The sequence below is a fragment of the Phlebotomus papatasi genome, chromosome 2 (genome assembly GCF_024763615.1).
Source record: "Phlebotomus papatasi isolate M1 chromosome 2, Ppap_2.1, whole genome shotgun sequence".
NCBI lineage: Eukaryota > Metazoa > Arthropoda > Insecta > Diptera > Psychodidae > Phlebotomus > Phlebotomus papatasi.
Genome location: NC_077223.1, coordinates 9774626 through 9801138, shown reverse-complemented (window position 1 = coordinate 9801138; position 26513 = coordinate 9774626). Strand labels below are relative to the sequence as shown.

At 35.2% G+C, this 26513-nt stretch overlaps 1 protein-coding gene across 1 annotated transcript in view; it reads right to left on the bottom strand.

The window, feature by feature from the left end:
• The window catches only part of LOC129803708 (S-adenosylmethionine decarboxylase proenzyme), a gene marked incomplete in the record, with an annotated part of 37310 nt that overhangs the window by 10020 nt on the left and 777 nt on the right, over nt 1–26513 (bottom strand). Inside the window, 3 exon segments of the mRNA XM_055850463.1 lie at nt 3397–3489; nt 3598–4066; nt 21852–21938. Of these exon segments, the coding sequence (XP_055706438.1) occupies nt 3397–3489; nt 3598–4066; nt 21852–21938 (649 nt within the window).

The following is a 26513-nucleotide window of genomic DNA, read 5'->3' as shown; positions in this document are numbered from 1 at the left end:
ATAATTTTGGACAGTTTCTAAATTTGGACACTTTGAGGGTAAAATTGGACACTAAAAATAAATTGATTAAAATTATGGATTTTCATTCCAATATTTGATGAATATAGGGCAAATGTCCTAATTCAAAACCATTTCCAGACGCTTTAATTTTGACAGAAGATTCAACACATTGAGTTCATATTTTTTCTGAAGAGAATTACATAAATTTGCTCCTTGGCTCTTCTAGAATATTACTGTTTAGTGAAAATTCTTTAGATATAATTTGAAAACTTCTTAAATACAAAGAAAATACGCGAGCGTAAAATGCTTCTATTGGAAACAAATTAATCGAAATGGAGACAAGGGAATGTTTCTAATTGGAGACAAACAATGTAAGTGAAACCACGTCGAAAGGCTTCCAAAACCTTGTTGAGTTTCTCCTGAGTGCAGGATTTGTTCTTATTCCTGGTCTTTTCTCCTTTTCCATCTGAGACAATAAGAAAATCTCTCCAAAAAAATTAAATTTTCGGGGTTTCCTATTGAAGCATTTGCAGACACTTCAGAAAAACTCTTTTTTTGTTCACGAAATAGGTAATTATTTCATTTGAAAACTTCACGTTCCGTTAACAATAAAGATTAGCACCAAATTTAACTAAAATTAGCCAGAAATATGACATAAATGTTAAACAAAACGAATAAACAACAGCCACCTTATTGTTTTTCATTGGAAAACATGGCAAATCTATGAAAAATTCTATGGTGAAAAGGTACACTTTTAGTTTTTCTGAGAAATTAACAAATTAAAATTTGTGAATATGAATGGATTTTCGCTTTATTTGGAGCAAAATTAACTAAATAATGAAACTGTGGTATAGAAAATATATAAATATAATAATTTAGTACTGTATTTATCATGAAAACAGTGACGTTTCCATTTAGAGTAGCGAAAAATTTCCATTTGGAGCAGGTTTTGAATTAGCTTAATTTACCCTAATGAATTATATCTAAATATTTGTTCTTTATGGAAGATTTTAACACTAAAACGTTAAATTTTGACTAGGATTTGAGTTAAAATTGCTTTGTTGAAAATTCAGTAAAAATTGAGCAATTGCTTACGAGAAATATGACAGAACTTCGTGTTTACTTCAGTCTTATTTAGCTGTGATGAAGTACTAACAATGTTTCTTCGCTTTTTTTGAGTGATACTATTGAATATTCATTTAAAATTGTGTTGATTCACGTTTGTGGTGATTTGTACATTTGACCTGAAGTGAGATTTGTCTTGTGAATTACGTTTTTCGTGTGAAAAATAGGCAATTTTCTAAGAGCGAGGTGATACTACTTATTTTGGACAGGAGTTTTTCTTTCGAAATTTCGTGAAATTTTAGCTTTTTCGATTACTAGGTTGTATAAATGAATAGAGAAACAAAAGAGCATCTTCTCTACGAACGAGATGTAGTGAGAAAAGCCTTGAAAGGCTTCCGGAAAGGTCAGGGAATGCGCGAATCCGCACGTGCTTGGAGTACTGAAGTCAACTCACTTTAATCAATGATATGGAAAGTTTCCGGGCTTCTTGTGATATTTTACGGTTCCCTTACAAGAACAGGAAGATGATTTAGTAAGTTTTTAAATGGAGAACAATGGGCATCCTATTGAGGCGGATTAACTGTCCAAATATACAGCCAAGGTGTCCAAACTTACAACCAAGTTGTCCAAAATTCGACTCATAATCATCTCTACATATCAATTCATTTTTCAACGTATTAAAACTAATTTTAGTAAAAATAAGACAATAAATAGCTTGCCAATTTTCTAAACAACCCTTCTGAAAAGAGAGTAACAAAAAAAGTCAATTAGTATTGAAAATATCGCACTTCAAACTTGGAACATTGATGCTTATAAACACCCTGTCCAAAATTATGAGCCTTTACCCTATGGCGTTTTGAATTTCGCGAATTTTGATCTCCCATATCTCCTGTTTTATTTTAACTACAGCGAACTCACGCCAATTTTTGGAAACGTCATAAACTAGACTACAACACTCTAAAATTTGATTAACTTGCACAATGGCGTTTTTGAGAAAAATGAGTTTGAATTTTGATGAATTTTGACGCTATCGCAGCGCCACCTGTGGTGACTTTTTGAACTGCCATCTGAAAGTTCTCATTGAGACGAAACCAAAAACTCAAAATTCAGATCAAAATGTCAATTAGAATCGGAGATGCAGGCCGGTCAATTTTCGAAGTTTAAGCTCTTATAGCTCAGGTCAGGGGTTATCGATCGACTTAAGTATTTTTTGTTTGATAGGTATAATATGCGGCTACAACATACTAAAATTTGAGCACATTGGAGTTTTTGAGTTATTTAACTTAGAAAATTGAAATATTCTCTTTTTAATAATAGCGCCTTTAGCGGTAGTTTTACGAACTTCAAACATTTTTTTTTTACATTTTTTAATGTTAATTTTACATCTTTTTAAGTGTAAAATTAACATGAAAAATGGTAACTTTACACCTAAAATGATAATATTTACACCGATATCGGATCTATAATGCAAGATAAAATTAACATTTCCGGAATGCAATTTTAACTTTTTCGGATTTCTCTCAGTGTGCAATTCTACAACACTTTTTCACTATTTTGGCAAGAAATTTACAATTATTAGGAAAACTGAGAGAAATCCGAAAAAGTTAAAATTACATTCCGGAAATGTTTATTTTACCCTGCATTATTTATCCGAAATTGGTGTAAATATTATGCTTTTTAGGTGTATTAAGGGTTAAAGTTACCCTTTTTCATGTTAATTTTACCCTTGAATAGGTGTAAAATTAACATAAAAAATGTTGATATATTTTTACACCTAAAAAGTGTTAAAGTTATGAGGAAAAAAAGTTAATCAGTGAATGTTAGAGGCTTCCCTGGAAGGAAGGATAACATTGAGAAACGTCTTCCTCTCTAACAAGAAGGCGTCCCTTCGACATCAAGATCCTATGGAACACAATTACCCTACAAACTTCATCAAATTAAAAAAAAATTATCGCTCATTCAAAGACCTTTAACCTTTTCTTTATAAAAAACAAAATCAATTTAGTGGAATCGGAATTGCAATCACTAAAATACCAAAAAAAAAATCAAACAAGATTTTGCCTAGATTGCGGACGCAAAATCATTTTCCTTAATCACTAGACCCAACCAAGAAAAAAAAACAAAGTCAAAAACATTTCATAGGGAGGGGGCTTTGCAAAACCATATTTAATAGTCACTTACTTCCGGACAATCACCCACAATCTGTGGAGAGAATTGCAGAAAGAAGGACCAAGAGCAGCAGAGAAAAAAGAGAAATGGAAAAATATTGCATATGAATAACAAAAAAAGATGCTTACAAAAATAAATTAAAAAATGTTAGAGTTTACTTACATTCTTGGAAATTCCATTCATGGAATAGCCACATGGCGCAAACAAATAGTCATCAATTTTCATTCCCGGAAGAATGTTCTGAATGCCAGATTTCTGGGAATGAAGCAGAAGACAAAATAAAATATAAAATGACCTTTTTGCAAAAAAACAAAATAATAAACAAAAAAGATATTTCTTCGAAAAAAAACAACAAAAACTCACTTCAGTGGCTTCTTTGGCATTCATCGAATCCTCCTTGGAGAAAATTGCCATCACCTGCGGATCCATCTCCGTCATGAGAATCTCAATGGTCTGATCCGGATCTGGTGGTGCAATTGGCGCCACAGGACGCTGCTGGATCAGAGTGCCAAAGTGGCGCTGGAGAGCCTCTCCCCCGCGGCTCAGCGTGTACAGGAACCAACAGTCACGATTCACCGAGCCAAGGCAGTAGGCTCGTCCATCGTCAAAGAAACTGTCCAGGAGAGCCACTTCTTCATCAAATGCCCGATGCGGAGACACCTGCAATTCCGGACGCTTGTAGTTCTTGCGCGAGTAGAACAATTCCTCGACATCCGTATAGCCAGCTATCTTCTCAGCCATCTCCAGGAGAGGCTCAAGGCATTGCAACGGTGTCGTTGTACCACACGTCTTCAGGATCCACCTGCGACGCGACACAAACATGCTGCTCTCACTGGAAACAAGCCAATAATGCAACAAATTTAAAAAAAATAAATAAAACAATGCTACAATAATTCATTGAGAGAAATTATTTTATTGAATATCAGCCAAAAGAAGCGGGAATTCCACTCAGTTCTCCGTGAAATAAGTGATCAAGTTTTTGCATAAATACAGGGGCTCAGTTGAAAATTTTAAAATCTTCATATAATCAGTGTTTAGTAACCGATCTTAATCATCTTGGACCTAAACGACCTAAACGTAAGGTTTAAAAAAACACTACAGAATTAAATTTATTTGTATTTTGTTTTATTTATTTTAATTTTATAGGTATATTTTCTTTATTTTTAATAATTACTTTAATTTTATTTACTCTTTTTTACTTTTGTACACGGTAAAAACTTTTGAACACTGACCAAAATATTGGAACAAGTTTTTCTTGGAACAAATTTTTTTGGAATCAATTTGTACCTAGAGAAGATATTTGTTTGTTCCAAGAAGTTTTCTTTACAGTTTCGTTACAAAATACAGTTACAATTTTGTTAGAGTTTTCTTTTGGAACCGTTTTGATACAGTGGAATGTCTACAAATTTGAGTTGATTTCGTTTTATACAAATTTGTTCCCAAAATTTGGAACAGAATTTGTTGCTTTTAGAGAGATGTCTGCGGTGATTGCCAGTGAAAAGTTAGTCACCCTAAGATGAAAACACTTTTTTGGTTTTTCCAAAGCTTTCGATCCTGATGTGGATCTTCTTCAGTGGCTGGAAGGGCATTAAATTATTTATTTGCAACGAATTTCTTTTTGACATTTTATAAAGGTCGTTTTTTGGACAATTTTTAAAAACTCACTCAACTAAATTGTGATTTCAGAGTCTTTCTCAGGGATCGTGTGGTTCATGGGGTTCCAGATCATCACATCATGAACCACACGATCCCTGAGAAAGACTCTGAAATCACAATTTAGTTGAGTGAGTTTTTAAAAATTGTCCAAAAAACGACCTTTATAAAATCGTCAGTTAAATCAGCATTTGTCGTAACTTCCTTTTGACAACTTTTCAGGAGACGAAATTTTCAGTTCAGCTTTATTTTTCTTAAAAATGAGCCCCGAATGCGATACTTTTGAGTCAAAATAATAAAAGTGGCACTAATAAACTGTAAGTTAACTCGAGAAAATCTTTATAGAATGATTTAAAAACTGAGATATTGAGATATATGTTCGATGAAACACAGTAAGATTTTATCGTAACTTCCATCGTTTATAAAGCCGTAACTTCCAATGTATGGCAATCTTAGAAGTTACGACAATTTTCAAAAATGCATTATATCAATTTCAGAGACTCTAGTGATAATAAGCGCCTTTATTTGACTAAATTAATCAATTAAACTCTTATCCCTGTCTCTAAAAGCTTTTATTTCATAAATTTTATTGAATAAATTTTGCGCGACGTGTCGCTTGTTTTGTTTTGAATTAATGACACATGGGCAGGGATTTTTCCTCACTTTTTTCTCACAAATATCGAATTAAAATGATTTAATGTTGCATTATTCGTACTGTCTTTGGATATTTGGAAGAGTTTGTGAACGTTTTAATGAGAAATATTAAATTTTTGCTGCAAATTACAAGCCACGCAAGTGAGCTAAAAAAGTTACGGCAAATGCTGATTAGAGCAAATTTTGTATAAAAATTTGTCGTAACTTCCCCAAAAATGGAAGTTACGACAAATTCTGATAAATTTTTATTAATTAAGGGCACTTACGATAATTTTTGTTTAAAATAATTTCTAATGGGCTTATAAATGTTTCTTTTTCTCACGTGAGTTTAATAAACAAAATTACGCCTATTCTAAATATGTATATATCCCAAAATCGCAAAAGTGAAGTTACGACAAATGCTGATTTAACTGACGAAATGTCAAAAAAAAAATTCGGTGCAAATAATTAATTTAATGCCCTTCCAGCCACTGAAGAAGATCCAGATCAGGATCGAAAGCTTTGGAAAAACCAAAAAAGTGTTTTCATCTTAGGGTGACTAACTTTTCACTGGCAATCACCGGAGACACCTCTCTAAAATCATTTGCGCCAGTTCATCATTGAGAAAAAAAAAAGAATTTGTTGCACTCGGATGTTTTGTTCCCACTGTCAGGAACAAATTGGTACATATTTTTTATAACAATATTATTCCTACATCTGTAACATATTTGTTCCAAAAATTTTCGATGTCCGTGGACGAGGTAATTTTTGGAACCAAATTGTTACTCATATGGGGAATCTTTTTGTTCCCATTGTCGGGAACAAATCCGTGTAAGTGATTTCGTCTTACAGTTAAGGCCTATACTTCAGTCGAGATGGATTTCGGTGGCGAAAGTTCATAAGGAACATCAAATAAGAATCAACTTAAGAGTGTTTTATACAGACGCGTGCATGACGAAATCATATGCGAGTGCTGGCAGCAAGAGGAGAAGGGAATCTCGAATTAAAAAAGTGAAACCATGTAGCATGAAAATTGCCACAGATTTGGCGTCCTCTTCACTTCGGTGACGGGTGACTTAGTGTGAGAGGAGGGATACGCTTTTATACTGGACGAGCTATTTATTGGAACAAATTCATTACTAATATTGGGTATCTTTTTGTTCCTCCTAGAAGGTACAAATTTGTTCCAAAAATTATGGTGTCCGTGGACGAGCTACAATTTGGAACAAATTCGTTACTAATATTGATTATCTTTTTGAGTCTTATAAAATGAACAAGATTATGCCAAAAATTATGGTGTCCGTGGACGAGCTAATTTTTGGAACAAATACGTGCCGAAATTTTTTACCGTGTATACCTCTAATCGACGATACTACGATCTCAGTATGTGACAGTTTAGGATAAATCTTTACTGCCAAATTTTACAGTCTAGATATTTTCGAGGATAAACCTGAGCCTAGTTGGGCTTTAACGAACCACTTAATTCAGAGTAAATTAAATGTATTTTGAAGAGTCCTCGAATCAAGTTACACACGGCTCTTCGTTATCCGGCACTTCATTATCCGGGTGACAGCTGCCAAACGCTGACGGTTGATGTATTCAAAACGATTTTTTAAGAAACATGCAGTTTGTCCAGAGTGAATTAATGTGTTATTTTCATTTTATCAAAGTTTTTGACACACAATCGTGCTACAAAATTAAACATAAACACACCACAAAGAAAATTCTGTTGTTTTTCGACAGAAAACAAATTCCCACAGCAGAAAATATAAAAAACGTTGACCAAATTCAAAAACCCAAAATGTCCTTTTGTCCCCACGTCAGTCGGATAACGATGAGTCGAGTGTAGTAATAGAGAAAGGATTTTTCAAAGTCTTATATTGATGAATTAATTTAATTTTTTTTTTCAAATTATTTTTAAACAAAAACCTTTTGGTGCTAGAAAGTACAATAACTAATACATAACATTTTTTCTAAGAATTAAAATCATCATTTATTGGTCGCAAAAATTGCTTAAATTTTGGGCTATTTTTGTCCCAATCGGCCATAGAGGCAATAAATACTCTGAATCGACTAAATTAGAGTCTGTTGAATTTTCTAAGGTGACATGTAAGGTGTTTCATTGATTTTCGGTCAGTGAAAAACGTCTCGTTTTTAAAGGATTAAGATTTTCACATTTTACGGAAAATTTTAACCACTTTACGCTAAAGCTGTGCAGGTTTTATGCAACTTATGAACCGTTTTGTGCTTAAGCAGTACAGACATTTTCACTTCACAACCAAAAAGTCACAATTGAAAGTTCTGAATATATTAACTGACCAATTTTTCTTATTGATCGTTTCTTTTTAAGCATATATTTTAAATTATTAATCCTCTATCAGGTAAAACCATCTCAAGACGGTCATCACAAGAATCACATTTACTGCGATTACAAAGTTTCTATTTATTTAAAATTGCTTTTCTCCATTTAGTTATATTCTTTCTGGCATTTTTTTTTGCAAGTAAATGTAAATTTAAATGCAGTAAAGGTTAAGTTAGAGGGTTATTAAACCTAAATTAAATATTTAAGTTACATTTAGGAAATTATTTTAGGGCTGCAACAAATTGAACGTTATTGCTGCTATTTTATGCGCGTTCTTCTACAAAAAAGCAATTTTTCGCCTTTAGGTTATAATTCTTGCAAGCAACACATACAATTGCAATTATAGACTCACTCCGGTTTGTCTTATTAGTGATCTTGTGAAGGAGAAATGAGAACCCCCTTATCTCCGGTATCTAAAGTTACTCATACGGTACCTAGGAATTAAAATCTTGTCTATGGTTCTCAGAAAATAAAATAAAAATATGTTAGAGAAGTAAGTTAAAGTCTACAAGAGGAATTCCGGTGTTTTTCCTTAATCTAGGAGCTCATCTTCCCGTCCCCTCGGGTGTGAGCTAATTGAGGGTGATTGCGAGGTGATGAAAGATTTTACACTATGTAACAGTGTTTTGGTAAAAATAAAACGAAAATAAAGTGAAAAAAATTAGAAAAAATCTCCGCAATTCCAATTTGACCTAAAAAAAAATTTATATGATCACATTTCGGTTTTTTACTGACCGTACAATTTTTTGGTATTCAAAAACATCATTTGCCGTGCAAAAGTATATATGCCATTTTTTAACCCATTCCTTACTATAAGATTACACATCATACGCAAATTGTGTCATTTTGAATGATTTACTTCTACGCAACTGATATCTGAATTACTATCGGGAATGAATTTTTGATTACTTTATTCTCACAATTACTTGGAAAAAATAGCCCAACAGAAAAGGAAATACATTTTGTTGTTCTTTTCTTTTAGATCAAAATGGCGGGTGAAAAACTTGACATCGCTCCGATTTTGATGATATTTTCCCTCGGCCTCTTTCCTAAATTCAATTCTTTTTGTCAGTATGTTTTCTTGGATAGTTACTCTGTCTAAATCAAAAAAGTTTTCAATGAATTAATGTAAAGAATTTAAATTCAATGACCGTTAATACCCGTGTTTGATAGCGGTTCTCCGCGCCCCGATAGATATTTTTTTCTTTTCAAAAAAATATTCTATTAATCACTTTTAACATTCTATCTCAAAGATTTCTAGTACATTGAATGGGTTAAACACTATAAATTCATTTCACTCTGCAATTACATTAAAAAGTTAATGTTTACATCTCCGGAAGGAATAGTGCTCATCACGAGGATACTGAAGATACAACTCTATTGTCCTACAGCATAACAAACAAAGTTAAAATCTCACTGCAGCACTAAATAAAAGCGCCTAACAAGCCAGACGCAAAACTAATTACGAGCTTTTTTTCTGTTTAGATGAACATTTTAAAAAACTTTGCTGAAACATTGTAGGAAATGTTCTACTTAATTAAAAATATTAACAAATTGGAATTCGTAATTAAAAGCTGAAAAACTAAAAGCCTTTTTTAACGACAAATTTTCTGGGAAACCTACTTAAAAAAAAACGTGTAATGTAGATTTATTGCGAGAAGACAATCTTATTTGAGAAAATCATTAATAAGATGTTTCTAAAATTACGCAAAAAGTCTATTTAAAGCATAAACTTGTAGAGAGTTTGTATTAACTTTGAAACATTACATAAAAATGTATTTAAACTGAAACGTGTAACCAATAAAGTGTAATGAAAAAACAGTGTAATAGTCAACATTTTCCTGTATTATGCGATGACGTCTTTATTTTATTAAATCACCCTTGAAACGATACCCAATGTCAATGGCAAGAAAAGAGCAAGAACTTCACTTAACTGCATCATCTTACCCTTTTGCTAAATGATAAATTTGTTTACTATAATCGGATTATTAAATTTCATATCGAGACACAAGAAACTCCATTTGATATGAATATCACATTTTAGCTGTGATTCTTCCAAATTCACATATTATTTGCTGATATTGTGGGATAAATAATACGTATTATTGCAAAAATGCTAGAAGAACGCATTTAGAGGACCGGAGAAACTTTCGAGACGCGTGATTCAGTTATTAAAATTAACATAAACCTTTTGCCTATTACTCATCACTAGCAATAGCAATAAATTGGATGTTTTGTGATATTTGTGTGCAATAAGATAAATGAATATAGTGATAATAGTTAATAGTTGATTCACTTTTGAATCAATTATACATTAAAAATAAAAATTACCGTTTAAAGTTTATTTTATTATGAAATTTAAAAAAAAATTATAGAACACATGCCTCAAGGGCGATCAAAATTCATCTTCATCGCATTGATTAATTTTATTTTTAAACCCACCCAGTAAAGAAAATCGCCACGAAAAGTGAGAAAATGCCACCACATAATGTTGAGGGATAAATCTGTGTTTTGATGGGATTTTCTCTCTCTCTGTATCTATCTCCCTCTCTTGGCATAACAATCTTACAGTGAATATCAGTAGCAAATTCCCTCAGGATTTATTTAATTCAAACATCACTTTATCCTTTCACTGGAATAGAATGGAACAACCCCTTATTCGTTAACTTCAATATAAGTTTGGGATTGGGATTGGTATTGAAATTTAAGAATGATACTATTAATGTACAACCAATCAGTAGGTAACTCCCTGAAAATTATAACAAGGAGCTTGTTGGAAACGCGAGCGCTAACTGGCGGAAATATTTGAAGATTTATTATGTAAGCCCTTCCGGCACATTTGTCAGTCTTTTTGTAGAAAGCGTGGCGTGACGTGCATTTGTGAATTTTCATAGGAAAAGAATTTGCGTAAGTTAGGATATTTCCTCATGTTAAAAATCTATTTAATTTAGTAATATTTATTGGTTAGATTTGGCTGAACTCCTTGGGAGACGATCAAGCTAAGTCCTGAGTCAGGAAAAAGAGTTATAACTTGGTAGGTTCGATAAACGATTGAAAGAAATTTAAAATGGCGTCAGGATAAAAATTATTAATTGAATTACAGGTTGTAAACTTTCAAAAAGCTTGAGGTTGGTGGAAGCAAACGGAGGCCGTTTGAGATTAAAGTAAGGATTGAATTGTTTGAATTAAAGAAATGAATTGAAGTGTATATTTATTTTAGGGACCACCAACATTCATTCATTCATTTGTAATCAGCCATTTAGTCATCGCCAAAGTAATCAAGTCCTTGCAGTCCGCCACGGGGAAATTGAGTTAATAAAAATAAATACAGTCCACTATCTCTTGATTTGTTTGACCCAGGGGACTTGGTCCCCAACAAGTGGTCCTTCTCACCGTGGATCAGTGACTGCAACGGACTGCAGAGGATTTGATTGTTCTGTCCGGAAAGGACCGCGATTGTCGCGATTGTGATTCTTGATTTGTGAGGGATTTCCAGACGAATAGCACGATGCCTCGCAAGAGCCAAAGGGCAACAAAAGGTCGACCTCCAACTCGTTATGGCTTTGATGAGGAGGATAACGACCTTGAACTGACTCTCACTCAGGCTAAGATTGAGAGAACTCGTAAGGAAATGGAGTTTTTGTCATTGCGGGAAAAGGAACTTGAGTTGCGCCAAAGTATGATGAAATCTAAGCGGATGAATTCACCAACAATTCTGGGGGATGTCCAGGGGGATATTCCAAGGACCTCAACACCTTTTTCATCGAATTCACGCAAGAAAGTTGAACTTTTCAACCCTCTGGTTACGAGGGGAAATGTCGTGTCTGATGATGAAGAGGCACCAGTGAATCTGGACGTGATCGTTGACAGGTTTGCAGAGTTCCAGAAGAAACTGATTGACGACGCAGCCCCGAAGAAGGAAGTTCTCACAATGACAAATGATCAGTTCCATTCGGCAATTCAGGAAGCTGTGAAGGCTAAAGAGAGAGAAATTGACACCAAACTTACTGGCTCCAAAGTGAAGCAAAATGCCACTAATGATGTGGACAAACACTCAAAAACGTCATCGGATGTTTTGGAGGTTATGGAGCGTTTTCTTGTACGCCAATCTTTTGGAACAGATGTACAAAAGTTTGATGGGAGTGTGAAGGATTGGCCGTTGTTCCGTGCTTGGTACGAGAACACTACCCAGACGTGTGGATATACGGATGTTGAGAGACTCAACCTGCTTCAGAGGTGTCTCACTGGAGAAGCCAAAGAAACAGTCAGATTTCTTCTCTACTCAGCATCGAATGTGAACAAGGCTTTGTCGTCACTGGAAGAGCGATATGGACAACCTGAACATCTGATTCGCACCATGATTGCACAGGTGAAGGCTTACCCACCTGTAAGAGTAGACAAGCCGGAGAGCTTGGTTGAATTTTCCACTATGATGGTGAACATGGTAGCAGCGATTGAGGAATTCAACCGAATGTGCTACATTGATAATCCCCAGCTGCTGGATGAGCTTGTGCTAAAGCTCCCGATGTCAATGCAGATTTCTTGGTCAGAATTCCAGGTGACCAAGAGCTATGTGACAGTGAAAACCTTGTGTGACTGGATTGCGGTAAAGGCCAGGGCGGCGAATTATCGTGTACAGGTTAGGGACTCAGCGAAAATGGAGCAGAAACCTGTCAAAGGCAGAACCGTGGCAACTGTCAATGAATTGACCGAGCTGAGAGCCGAAATGGCGGCATGCAGCTTTTGCAAGGGAAAACATGCCCCACAAAATTGTGAGACTTTTAAGAAGCTCAAAATAAGCGACAGATGGAAGATTGTGAGAGAAAAGGGAGTTTGTTTCAGATGCTTGAAGCCAAATCATTCTCTCTCAACTTGCAGTGATAACGGAAAATGTCCAAAACCTGGTTGTGGTCAGAAACACCACAATCTTCTCCACAGAGATGACAAGCAGCAAATGTTCTCTCTAGCTCAGAGAGAAGATGAGGAGAAGCTAGATGCTTCAGATTTCCCTACTGAGACTGATCAGGACTCGGATCAGGAAGATGAAATTTCCCCACAGAGGGGAATTGTGATGACTGGAGCCACAGTGGCTCATGCCAATACGAGTAATAAGATTCTCATGAAGATACTTCCGGTGTATGTTACTGGACCGAAAGGTACCTTGAAGGTCTACGCCTTTTTGGATGAGGGCTCCATGCTGACAATGATGAAGGCATCTCTAGCAGAGAAATTGGGGCTTAGTGGACCAAAGTGCCCTCTGACGTGGCAAGGAGCTGGACCGACAGCATGTACTGATCTGACATCGACTGTTGTCAACTGTAGAATCAGAGGTACTCATCCCAAAGCCAAGGAGTATTTAATGCAGAAAGTTAGGACTGTCTGTGAGTTAAGTCTCCCTAGGCAGACAGTGGATATGGAAGCACTGTCACGGGACTGGAAACATATGGCCGATGGTCATTCTGAATCCATGGTGGATGCAGAGCCCGATCTGCTGATAGGGCTGGACAACACTCCCTTGATTGTGTCACGGGAGATTATCCACGGACCGTGGAACGCTCCCTATCTGGCTTTAACTTGGTTAGGCTGGGTAGTAATGGGAAAATTGAATAATCAAACCTCATGTGAGGTAAAGACCTACTCCTACTCTATTGTGGAACGCAAAGATGAGCTGTATGAAATGGTGAAGAATTCCTTTTCCTTGGAGGGCTTTGGTACTGAAGGTCAAGAGAAGGTACTCTCTCGTGAAGATAAGAGAGCTCTTGAAATCATGAAGCGCACCACCCGTAGGACGAGTGATGGGCGTTTCGAGACTGGATTGCTGTGGAAGCAAGGTCATCAACCAATTGTGCCAGAGTCAAGAGATGTAGCTGTCAAGCGCTTGTACACCATGGAGAGGAAACTAGACAGAGATCCGGCATTGGCCGAGGCTTACTGTGCCAAGATAAGTGATCATCTTGAGAAGGGATACTTGATAAAGCTCACAGAAGAAGATAGGATGACTCCTACTGGAAATACTTGGTATCTTCCACACTTTGCGGTTTTTCACCCGGCTAAGGGAAAAATTCGAGTGGTATTTGACTGTGCGGCTAAGTCAGGGAATGTATCACTTAACGATCTGCTGATGAGCGGGCCAGACTTATTGAAATCACTTCCGGCAGTGTTGGAAAACTTCAGAAAGGGTAAATTCGCATTCACTGGAGACATCAAGGAGATGTTTCATAGAGTTTATGTTAGGGCAGAAGATACCAACTATCAAAGAATCCTATGGAGAGGAATGGATAGGAAAAATGAGCCAGAAGAGTACAAGATGAATGTGATGACATTTGGGGCATCTTGTTCTCCCACTCTAGCGTCATATGTGAAGAATCTAAATGCCCAAGAATATGCCGAAGAATTCCCAGAGGCAGTGAAGGGAATACTACACAATACATACTGTGACGATTATCTGGGATGTGCAGATACCATTGAGGAGTCTCGCGGATTGATCAAGGATATTGTTCAGGTTCATAAAGCCGGTGGCTTTGATATAGTGAACTGGACAGCCAATGACAGCAGAATTCTTAATTGTGTGAGTGACACGATGAAAAGTTTGAATGCGAAGGATGAACCTGAAAGAATTCTTGGCTTGTGGTGGGACTCTTCTGAAGATGTCTTCACTTTCAAGACCACATTCCATCGCGTCGCATCTGATATTCTGTCTGGAGAGAAGATACCCACAATGAGAGAAGTATTACGGCTGGTAATGTCAATCTTCGATCCATTGGGATTTTTGGCTATGTTTTCGGTGAAAGGAAAGATGATTCTCCAAGAGATTTGGCGTCAGAAAATTGGATGGGACGACATCATTTATGGTGTGGCTTTGGAGCAGTGGCAAGCATTCATCAAGGAGCTAAAAATGATTGACACAGTGAAGATACCGAGATGTTATTCTCCGAAACTTCCGGAAGCAACTTCAATCCAGCTACACGTCTTTGGAGACGCCAGCGAGAGTGCCTATGCATCTGTTGCATATTTACGGATTGAAAGTGAAAATAGTGTTGAAGTGGCTTTTGTGTGTGCTAGAACTAAAGTTGCTCCATTGAAAGCTACCAGTATCCCAAGACTTGAGTTACAAGCTGCAGTGCTTAGTGCGCGAGTTAGCGTTGCGGTAAAAACATCTTTGGATCTTGAATTTGATCGAGTGGTTTTGTGGACGGATTCCCTAACGGTGATGGGGTGGATCAAAAGTGATTCTCGTAGATACAAGCAGTTTGTTGGACACAGAATAAGTGAAATTGACCAACTGACAGAGATTCATCAATGGAGATGGATTTCGACTACACAGAATCCAGCTGATTTGGCCACGCGTAGAAAGCCGTGTGATTTCAGTGCGTCCTCTAAATGGTTCACTGGGGCGCCCTTCCTGAAATTGGAGGAGGAACAATGGCCTCAAGATGATAAAAAACAAAAAGTTGCAGACAATGGAGACATTGAGGTGTTTCAAGTGTTAGTGAACGTTGAAAGGTTTATTGGAAATCGTCTGATTCCAGAGATGAGTCGTTTTTCCCGCTGGAATCGACTTGTCAGAGCGACTGCTCAAGTGAAAAATTGTGCGCAGTTTTGGTTGAAAAAGTGGCGTAAAGCGAAAGAAAATCTAAAAACAAGTGAATTACCCGGACTCAAAGTGAGTGATTTGATAGAAGCAGAAAAAGTGTTGCTTCAGGAAATACAGTCAGTGTACAGAAGAGAAATACAGTGTCTCCAAGAGGGAAAAGTAATTCCCAAAGAAAGTGATTTGTATCATTTGACGCCGTTTGTGGATTCTGATGGATTATTGAAAATGAGATCACGTTTGCAAAATAGTGAAGTGCGAGTAAAGTGCCCCATTATTCTTCCGCCGAAGCACGTGGGGACAAAGTTGATTATTAGTGATTTTCATGTTCGGAATCATCACCAAGGACGAGAACAAGTTGTAAACAACGTTCGTGAAAGATTTTATATTCCAAGAGTGAGAGTGGCAGTCAAGAGGGCTTGGCATGAGTGTCAAATTTGCAAAAACAAACGCGCCCAACCTTTGATTCCTGAAATGGCCGTGCTTCCATCCGCAAGAGTTAATGATTCAGTGTATCCCTTTGTAAAGAGTGGAATGGATTATTTTGGACCATTAGAAGTGAAGGTGGGTCGTCGTGTGGAGAAAAGATGGGGAGTAATCTTCACTTGCCTAGCGACTCGTGCTGTGCACTTGGAAGTCGCACACTCCCTGACGACAGACAGTGCCATCATGGCAATTAGACGTTTCATGAATCGACGCGGATCTATAACTGATATGTTCTGTGATAATGGAACAAATCTTCGAGGAGCTGATAACGAATTTCGACGACTTTATGCAGCCGTAGATGAAAAGAAGATTCAGGAAACCTTCTCCGAAAAGCGTGTGGAATTTCACTTTAATCCACCAGCCGCACCACATATGGGCGGTGTTTGGGAAAGACTTGTCCGTTCCGTCAAAGTTGTATTGAAAGAGGTCATGAGGACACGGCATCCCACTGATGAGGAGTTGCACACATTCTTTATTGAAGTGGAGTATATTCTAAATAACCGGCCTTTAACTTATGTGTCGATTGATCCTGATGACGAGACTGCCATCACTCCCAATCATTTCTTGATTGGAAGATCTGGAGAGAACCGACCGATTGGGACCTTTGATGACAGCGATTTGTTCCTCCGCAAAGCATGGAGACGAGCTCAGTATTACGCAGACCATTTTTGGCGTAGATGGATGCGTGAGTACCTTCCCGAGTTGACAAGACGAACTAAGTGGTATTCTACCACTAAAACTATCAAGATTGGAGATGTCGTTGTTGTGTGTGATGAACAGTTACCTCGCAACCAGTGGCCCTTGGGTCGAGTGGAAGAAGTATTTCCTGCCCCTGATGGGAAAATTCGTTCAGCGATGGTAAGAACTCGTTACGGCCTATACAAGAGACCAGTTGCAAAGCTTGCTGTGCTGGACGTGGAGTAGGTGGGTGCAGGAGCACCAGAGGGGAAAATGTTGGAAACGCGAGCGCTAACTGGCGGAAATATTTGAAGATTTATTATGTAAGCCCTTCCGGCACATTTGTCAGTCTTTTTGTAGAAAGCGTGGCGTGACGTGCATTTGTGAATTTTCATAGGAAAAGAATTTGCGTAAGTTAGGATATTTCCTCATGTTAAAAATCTATTTAATTTAGTAATATTTATTGGTTAGATTTGGCTGAACTCCTTGGGAGACGATCAAGCTAAGTCCTGAGTCAGGAAAAAGAGTTATAACTTGGTAGGTTCGATAAACGATTGAAAGAAATTTAAAATGGCGTCAGGATAAAAATTATTAATTGAATTACAGGTTGTAAACTTTCAAAAAGCTTGAGGTTGGTGGAAGCAAACGGAGGCCGTTTGAGATTAAAGTAAGGATTGAATTGTTTGAATTAAAGAAATGAATTGAAGTGTATATTTATTTTAGGGACCACCAACATTCATTCATTCATTTGTAATCAGCCATTTAGTCATCGCCAAAGTAATCAAGTCCTTGCAGTCCGCCACGGGGAAATTGAGTTAATAAAAATAAATACAGTCCACTATCTCTTGATTTGTTTGACCCAGGGGACTTGGTCCCCAACAGAGCTTTTAAAAACTTGGGATTGGGATTGGGGTATTGGGATTCAAGCTGATCTACACGTCGTTAGTCTGTATAAGTAATCTGAGAATTGCCAACAAAATTATAACAAGAGGACTTTAGAAATTTGGGAATGGGATTGGTATTGGGATTTAAACTGAGTGGTGAATTATCTCACAAAAATCATAAAAAAAAGACCTCTAGGAACTTGGGATTGGGATTGGCATTGGGATTGGGATTTGAGTTATTAATCATTAGCCTGCACAAGTAATCTGCGAAATGTCCCCCCAAAAAATATAAAATGTCGCCATTACAAACTTGGGATTGGGATTCAAACTACATATCGTTAGTATGTCCCACTATTTTGCGGATTCTCCTCCAAAAATTGTAACAAAAGGCCTTTAGAAACTTGGGAATGGTATTGGGATTGGTATTAGGATTTAAACTAGTGGGCAAATAACTCGACAAAAATTATAACAGGGCATCTTCAGAAACTTGGGATTGGGATTCAAACTACATATCGTTAGTTCAACTAGTTTGCAGATTATTCTCCAAAAAATCTAACAAGAGGCCTTTAGAAACTTGGGATTGGGATTGATAGTCAGATTCAAGCTACAAATCTGCACATGCAATCTGTGAATTCTCCCCGAAAAATTTTAACAAGAGGCTTTCAGAAATTTGGGATTGGGATTGGTATTGGGACTTGAGTCACAAATCATCAATCAAAGTATAACAAGAGGCCTTTACAACCTTGGAATTGGGATTGGTATTGGGATTTAAACTAGTGGGAAAATCACTTCACAAAAATTATAACAGGAAACCTTTATAAACTTGGGATTGAGATTCAAACTCCATATCTATAGTCTATCCAACTAGTTTGCGGATTATCCTACAAAAATTGTAACAAGAGACTTTTGAATGCTTGGTATTGGGATTAGGATAGGGATTGGGATTGGTATTGGTATTGGGATTTAAACCGAAGCTCATCAGTCTGTACAACTAATCTGCAAGTTACCCTCCAAAAGTCATAACAAGACCCCTTTACGTATATGGGATTGGGATTGGTATTCAGTCTTAAAGATCAAACAAAAACATGGTTAAAAACTTCCACAGACTTCCCTTTTACAGAGAGCCTTTACAAATAGCGAAAAGTGGTTTAATTCACCCTATATAAGGAATATTGTATGACAGTGATAATTTGAAGGGCAACAACATGAAAACAGCCAAATGCAAAATGAGGAAAGAGATTGAGAGACACAAGAGCAATGCCAAAAAAAATCAATAACACCCCCATTCATCACATCTACGACTTTTCCCACTATAGTTTTCCCATCACTTCTATAATGTAAAATTTTTCCATTACAGAAGTCATCCTCAGAAAGGACAGATACACATGAAGGAAATCAAGTGAATTTGTTAGAGAGCAAAGTTTCTCCAACAAAAACTCATCAAGGTCGATACTTCTATACATTTTCCCCCCTTTTTTTTTTGACAACAAGAAAGTCTCTCTTTTTCTCCCCGAACCTCACAATGTCAACAAAAACACACGGTTTGCGTATGAGAAAACAATAAAAATCAACAAAATGAAAACCATGCAAAAGTTGAGAAAAAATGTGTCATAACATTGTGCGTTTAATATAAAACATTACAAGAACGGTTGAGAAAAATCTAATTATAATATAAATTGTAAAGGTTGATGAAGCTAGAATAAAATAAGAAAAGGTTGAAGAAACTCATCTACGGAAAAATTCTAACATTACTAACTTTTTCTCTTTCTCAAGTGAAACCCAAAGCTTCTCTGGACACAAGCCAAAAAATTCAAGTTAATTTTGTAATATAGAAGAGAGAACGCCCGATGTTGCTTTTTTGCTCGATATTTACATAATTCTGTGATAACATAACAATGAGATAAAGAAAAAAAATCACTGAGGAATAATTGGAAACCGTTCCGTGATCACAATCATAAAATATTTTACGATATTTTATTGCGTGTTTAATTATTTTTTCAATTAAAATGGAAATTAAATTTTTAAAGATAATTTTATTAAGATTAATAAATTTTTAATTAATTTTTTTTTATTTTAATTTTTTTTTTTTGTTTATTCAGAAATTGAAGGGTGGGATTAAACTCTGCGTTGTCTTAAATTAAACGAAAATAATTTAATAATTTGTTGCAGTGTTTACTTTTCAACTAACCTATTTAGTCAAAAATAGTTCTCATATGACAATTCTCACAAGTCTGCAGAATCTGTTCGCTTGTGAGAATTGTTACTGATGAGTTTCTAAGTGGGAAAAGCCACCTCGAAAATTTCAAAAACGTTCTTGCTAAGTGTCACTTGGAACTTATTTTATAATTATAAAAGCTTGTGTGACTATTCTCACGGAAATTTGTCATATGACAATTCTCACAAATCTACAGAATCCGTCAGTCTCTGAAACTTGTCAATGATGAGTTTCGAAGTCATAAGGCCTAAAATTTGGAGCTTTCATTTTTGTATGTTTTGTATTTTGCTGCTTGCATCTGTTTTATATTTACGAGGGATTTCGAGTCGTGACTGTTCTCACGAAAATTTGTCATATGACAATTCTCATAAGCCTACAGACTCCGCCGGTGTGTGAGACTTGTCACTTTTTGAGTTTCGGTGTTGCAGGCTTTTATTTTGCACCTTGCAGCTGATTTGATCTTCACAAAGGCTTTCGTGAATATTCTCACGAAAATTTGTCATATGACAATTCTCAAAAATCTGCCCACTTCCGAGACTTATCACTAATCAGTTTCGAAGTCATAGACTTAAATTTTAGTGCTTTTATTTTTAAGTTTCTATTTTGCTGCTTACAGCTGATTTATATTTACGAGGAATTTTGAGACTATTTTCATGGAAATTTGTCATATTTTCTCATAAATTCTCATAAATCTGCAAAATCCGTCAGTCTCTGAAACTTGCAAGTGATGAGTCTCAAACTCATAGACTTTTATTTTGGAGTTTTAATTTTTGAGCTTCTATTTTGCTGCTTGTAGCTGATTTATATTTCCAAGGGCTTTCGTGATTATTCTCATGAAAATTTGTCATATGACAATTCTCACTGATCTGCAGAATCCACCGACATCTGAGACTTGTCAGTGATGAGTTTCCAAGTCATAGGCTTAAATTTTGCATCTTTTATTTTTGAGTTTCTCTTTTGCAACTTGCAGCTAATTTATATTTACAAAGAATTTCTCGTCGAGATTATTCTCATGAAAATTTGTCATATGACAATTCTCACAATTCTGCAGAATCCTCCCGTCTGTGAGACTTGTCACTACAGAGTTTAGAAGTCATAGGCTTAAATGTTGCAGCTTTTATTTTTGAGTTTCTCTTCTGCAACTTGCAGCTAATTTATATTTACAAAGGATTTCAATCCAGATTATTCTCAAGAAATTTTGTCATATGACAATACTCACAATTCTGCAGAATCCTCCGCCCTGTGAGACTTGTCACCGCAGAGTTTAGAAGTCATATATTTTGGAGCTTTTAATTTTGAGCTTTATTTTGTTGCTTGCAGCTGATTTATATTTCCAAGAGCTTTCATGATTATTCTCATGAAAATTTGTCATATGAAAATTCTCACAAATTGAGGAATCTTTCCGTCTCTGATGAGTTCCAGAGTTATAGGCATTTATTTTGCTAGTTGCAACTGATTTTATATTTCCCAGGGCTTTCGTGAGTATTCTCATGGAAATTTGTCTCATGACAATTCTCACGTTACCCTGAATCTTTCCTTGACGTGGTTTACTCGGTGAAAATTATCACATGAGGACAATGCCAAAAGATTTCTAATAAATGAATTTAATGAGCCGGCTTTTCTAACTTGAATATTTGGCTCCCACAAATCAATCAACACAAAATTTATTTCTGTGACATTTCTCAATTTTATGCAGAATCCACCCGAATGATTCATGATTATTATCAGCTACTCAAGTTTAAGTGCCAATTATTACTCATACAATCAATACAAATTAATCACTAAACACTTATTGATAAAGTTATTAATACATAAAATTGCTTTGGGAGTTTCTTACACAGAAAAGTAGCTATTGGAGTTATTGTTTGGCTGAAGAAAAGCCCAAAAGATATTATAACCTCTCAATCGATATCATTTCTAGCAAGTAAATGAAGCAATTTTTCTTGGAAATCGATACATAATCCCATAGTGATTTCTTCTTCTGACACACCGATAAAACTGCTGGGGTTGTTTATCACTTTATGACATGCTAGAAATTCTCATGAGACCAAAAAAAAAAGACACTCTGAACTAAAATTAAAAAAAAAAAAATTCTATGGGAAAGAAGACACTCACCTTAGAACATAAGCATCAATTTGATCATTGCGACTGAAGCTGATGATTTCACAGCGAACAGACTTTAGAAGAGCATCCCACATTGGTCTGTAAAGAAAAATGAATAAATATAGAGAGAATATCGGAGATTACCAATTGGTTATTTCTGGTGAATTGTACAAAAATAGACTCTATTGCCGATAAGAGAAAAATTCCAAAGAGAGAAAAATACACTTTTTCTTCCTTTTCCTTTGCTACCCATTTTGTTGAAAAGTCATGACCGATTTTTCAATCTTTATCAGCGCCTGTCGCAAAGTCAAGAAACCAAACAAGAGATAGGGAGGATTATCTCCTGAATAAACTATTTTGCCACTCTAAATTTATCCATTCATGACAACAACCCTAAATCTCCTGAATTATTAATCAATTTTTGTTTCACATTGTTAGTACACTCGAGAACTACTGAAATTATTATCGCAGTATCATGATAAGACTCCGACCTCATGACACTTTGTGAAATGCTCGAGTGCACAAGTGCCACTTTTCGCTTTCCACCCAAAGGAATCCCATTAGAGAAAAAAAAAACAGAATGGGCAATGAAATTCTCCTCGGAAACACACAAACTTAAAACGCGTTGATAAGTTTTTAACACAAAAAGCGATAGTACCAAGTTTAATAGCTTTAAGTAAACTTTTTTTTCTGATAAGTGAGAAAAAAAACTGCTTAACACTGACAAAATGGAAAATTTTATTAAGGAAAATCCCATTGAATTACCTTGACAGAACCCACAAAAGTGAATGGAAAATAATTTAAATGCGATAATTTAGTCATATCAGCTAGCTTTGCTCTTTGCCCCCCAAGATTATCCCACGTAGGTTACTTCAAATTAATTGGATCATCTCATAAAGTGAGCATATATTTGCTATACTGTCAAACGTTATTCAGAAAAAAAATCTAAAGAAAAGGAAAATCTTTACTTATACTTTTGAAAATCTTTGTAAGATCTCAAGTAGCACCGCATTTAAAAATTAAGAAAATTTTAGAATATTGTAACATTATAAAGTTAAAAAATCAAAATCAAGATGTCAAATCTATCAAAATCCTTAGAATCTTAATAATTAATACAAAAGCTGTAATTTTTTATTTATTTTCAGCATATGTTACTGATAGTTTTCTTTGGAATACTATAAAAAAGCCTGACAAATTTCAAAACACCAACAATATAAAAATACAACCCTAATTGAAGTATTTTATACGTGAATTCAAATATTCAAATATATAAAAACTGTTCCTATTTTCGCCGAAACTGTTCTCAAATCGCCAGACAAATCTTCGACAATACGAAAATACCAAAAGTTTTAATTTAATTTAATTAATTTAGTAAGCTAATTAAAGAATGACTTATGTATTTTATGTTGAAAATATGCTTTTATTTATTAAAAAAAAAACTGTTTAATAATTTTACGGACCCCTTTTAGAAGATATAGCAATCGTTTTGGGCGAGTTTTAAGATCATTGCAAATGTCGGAAAATTTTCTAAAATAGCTAGTAGGGGAATTTTGTAATTTTTGTGGCGTTTTATCACACATGAGTTCGAAACCTAACAATGTCAGTCGAACTATTTTTCTCATATCGAATGAGTTCGAAAATGCAATTCATTGTTGTTTTTTTAATAAAATTTCTTTATTTAATGATATGTAAATACAGCTCGTCTTGATTGATTGTTTTAATAAAAACCATTGTCATTTGAATTGCCAGAAATCTGAAATATTTGGCTTCTGACAATGCCACGTGAGCTGAAATGGTAATGTCACGCTTATAGAATCGCATTTTCGAAAAACTTCTCCTGTAGGGGACTTATGTAATGTCCAACGCACAATAACATTTGTTTTGTAAATATGATTTTAACATTTCAATGAGTGAATGAAATTGAGATCTAGTTATCTCACTCTCTCTCATAGCAAATTTTGAAAACATGTTTATAAACAAAAACTATTGTGCGTTGGGCATAACATACTAAATTCCATGTGAAAAATTTCGTTCGATTCTCAGGAGAGATTTTTCGAAAATCTTAATTATATAACTTTAATAAGAGTAGAGAATATTATGGGAGACTGGGGCAAAATTTGTCAAATGAAAAATTTTATTATTCGACATCTTCCAAAAGAAAAGAGACCGAAACTTCAAATTTTTATCATAGATTGCCTTTGTGAACCTCAATAAACATATAAGGTTCTAAGGAACTCGAACAAGAAATATAGAATATACAAAAAATAAATAAATAAAATTTTGAACCCTGTTTTTAAAATATTTACCCTTCAGGTGATATCAATTTTCATTGACTTATTTTCCAAAATTTATGCATTGTGTTTGCTGGATAATTTGGACCTGATGAACGTCAATCTGTTGTTAAGCAAATTTCCCTACGCTTATGCAAGAGAAACTCTTCAATATGGACATAAATTTCACTAGTATGTATAGAGGCCAGTAGTGGAAACGTCAAAATTCTGTCAAAAATGCAATTTTTGACAAAAATTGCACCTATATAGTGGCGATTAGTGAGACCCTATATATTTATTTAAAAATTTTCTATCCTGATTTAAAGGCTGATATTTTGCACAACCATTACAGCATTATTACATTTTTTTTTACAATTTTGCATTTTTTATAAGAAAATAACCTTTGGTTAAATACATTCAACCTTATTGTTTTGAATCTTACAAGTTGTTATTTAACAAAGTAATAATTAAAAAAAAACAAAACGTAATTCCTAAAGAAGAGGTCAAAACAAGAATTAGTTGTAGCATAAGGCGTCTACACATTGGGAGCAATTTTCGTCAAAAATTGCGTTTTTGACAGAAATTTGATGTTTCCCCCTACAACGCTGCAGGGAATTTCCTTCAAAAAAGCAATTTTTGACAAAAATTTCTCCCAATGTGTAGATGCCATAAATCTAGCAACATTTTTGATAAAAAAAACTTGTAATGTTTTTGTCAACATATTAAAAATAAACAACTTCATTGTGAAATAAAAACAAGTTTTTATAAAAAAAATAATCGCACAGCTGACAAGTCTCTGGCATACAGTAAAAAAAACTCGATGTATGGCGCTCATCCCGATAGGATCAGTGTGGAAAAACTGTTCTCAATTTTTATTATTAAGCTTTTTATGAGAAAAAGTTCAACCAATTGAACTTTTTCTCACAAAAGCAACCTTTTTTCAATACGGAGTTAAAAATTTTATAACAAATTTCTCAATGAAAATTGCCCATTACAATTATTTAAATAAAAATCATAAAAGCTTTAAAGGTGTCTACACATTAGGAGCAACCCCATAGCAAAATTCCAGTGGAAAACTAGCGCCTAAATTGCAATAATCCGCGGAATTTGACGCTAAAATTCCAGCAAATTTTCCATGGAATTTGGAGCCGGAAATTCCATTGGAATCATAACTTCATTCCAAGTTTCATTGATTATTCCAAGTACATTTTTCAATATCTTTCCGGCCATGACTCCATGGAAGTAAACCCTAAAATTCCGCACTTGTTTTTCGCCCTAACGCTATAATTCTTGCGAGCTAGACATTCTCAAATGTGCGATATGGTAGCAATATTTTCAACTCAAAAATAGAACTGAGTGTCTGATAGGGAAAACTATGGCAGCAGTAAACACGGGGTAGCTGTAAACACTGACTTTTATGTATGCGCTACTTGAACTTATGTCGACTATTTATTCAGGGAACAGGGGTTCTTGGACTATCTATAAATTTGTATAGGTCTCGTCCTCTGAAATCTAATATCTAATTAAAAACATCGTAGTGTTTACAACTACCCCGTGTTTACTACTGCCCCAGTTTCCCCTTGATGAATGCTCTCCAAGTTCCAAATTGCCAATTGGTACTGTTCTTCTATTTATTTGTGGATGTTTTTTTTTTTGTAGAAATTTTCTATGAAAATTCCACGCCATTTTTAATCAATTTTAGGAATTATTTTAAAGAAAAATGTAAAAAAAAACATCCACTGGAAAAGTCGTGTAATTCCGTAATATTAAACCATGGAAGCCGTTAGGGCCGTTGCATGGAAAATTCTGCGGAGCATGTCGTGGAAATAAAGAGGATTTTTTTCGGATTTTTAAAGGGCTGACCGACGATTATACCCCTAACCCGTCAAATCATTACTCTACCGGCCGATTTTACTCGGAGATTTTTTGAATTGTAACGGTATATTTCAGTATATTCAAAGAAAATCTGCAGATTTTCGCCAGAATTTCTCCATATAAAATCTGCAGTCACCATTATTTCACAAAAATATTATTGATTTATGAAGAAACTGTAGAAGTTACAAAGAAAATGGTATGTTCTGCTTAACAAGCATTACCGATTAAACATTTTAGATAACTAAAAAGATGCGAGCAAAAATACTGATTTCTTAAAAATCACCAATGGAATGATACAAAAACACGAAATATAGGTCTTCACTACTTATAACACGGCGTCGCAGAATTCTTTATTTTAAATAAACACTGTGATATCACTAAAAACACTCTAATTTTGCAAACAAAATTCATTGAAAAATATTCCATCTTTCAAGACAGCTGTCTGGAAAGTCTGGAATGTAGAAAAAATCTGCAAAAAATCGGCAAAATATCCACAGAAATTCGTCAGAGTATGCACCGATTCGTCAGA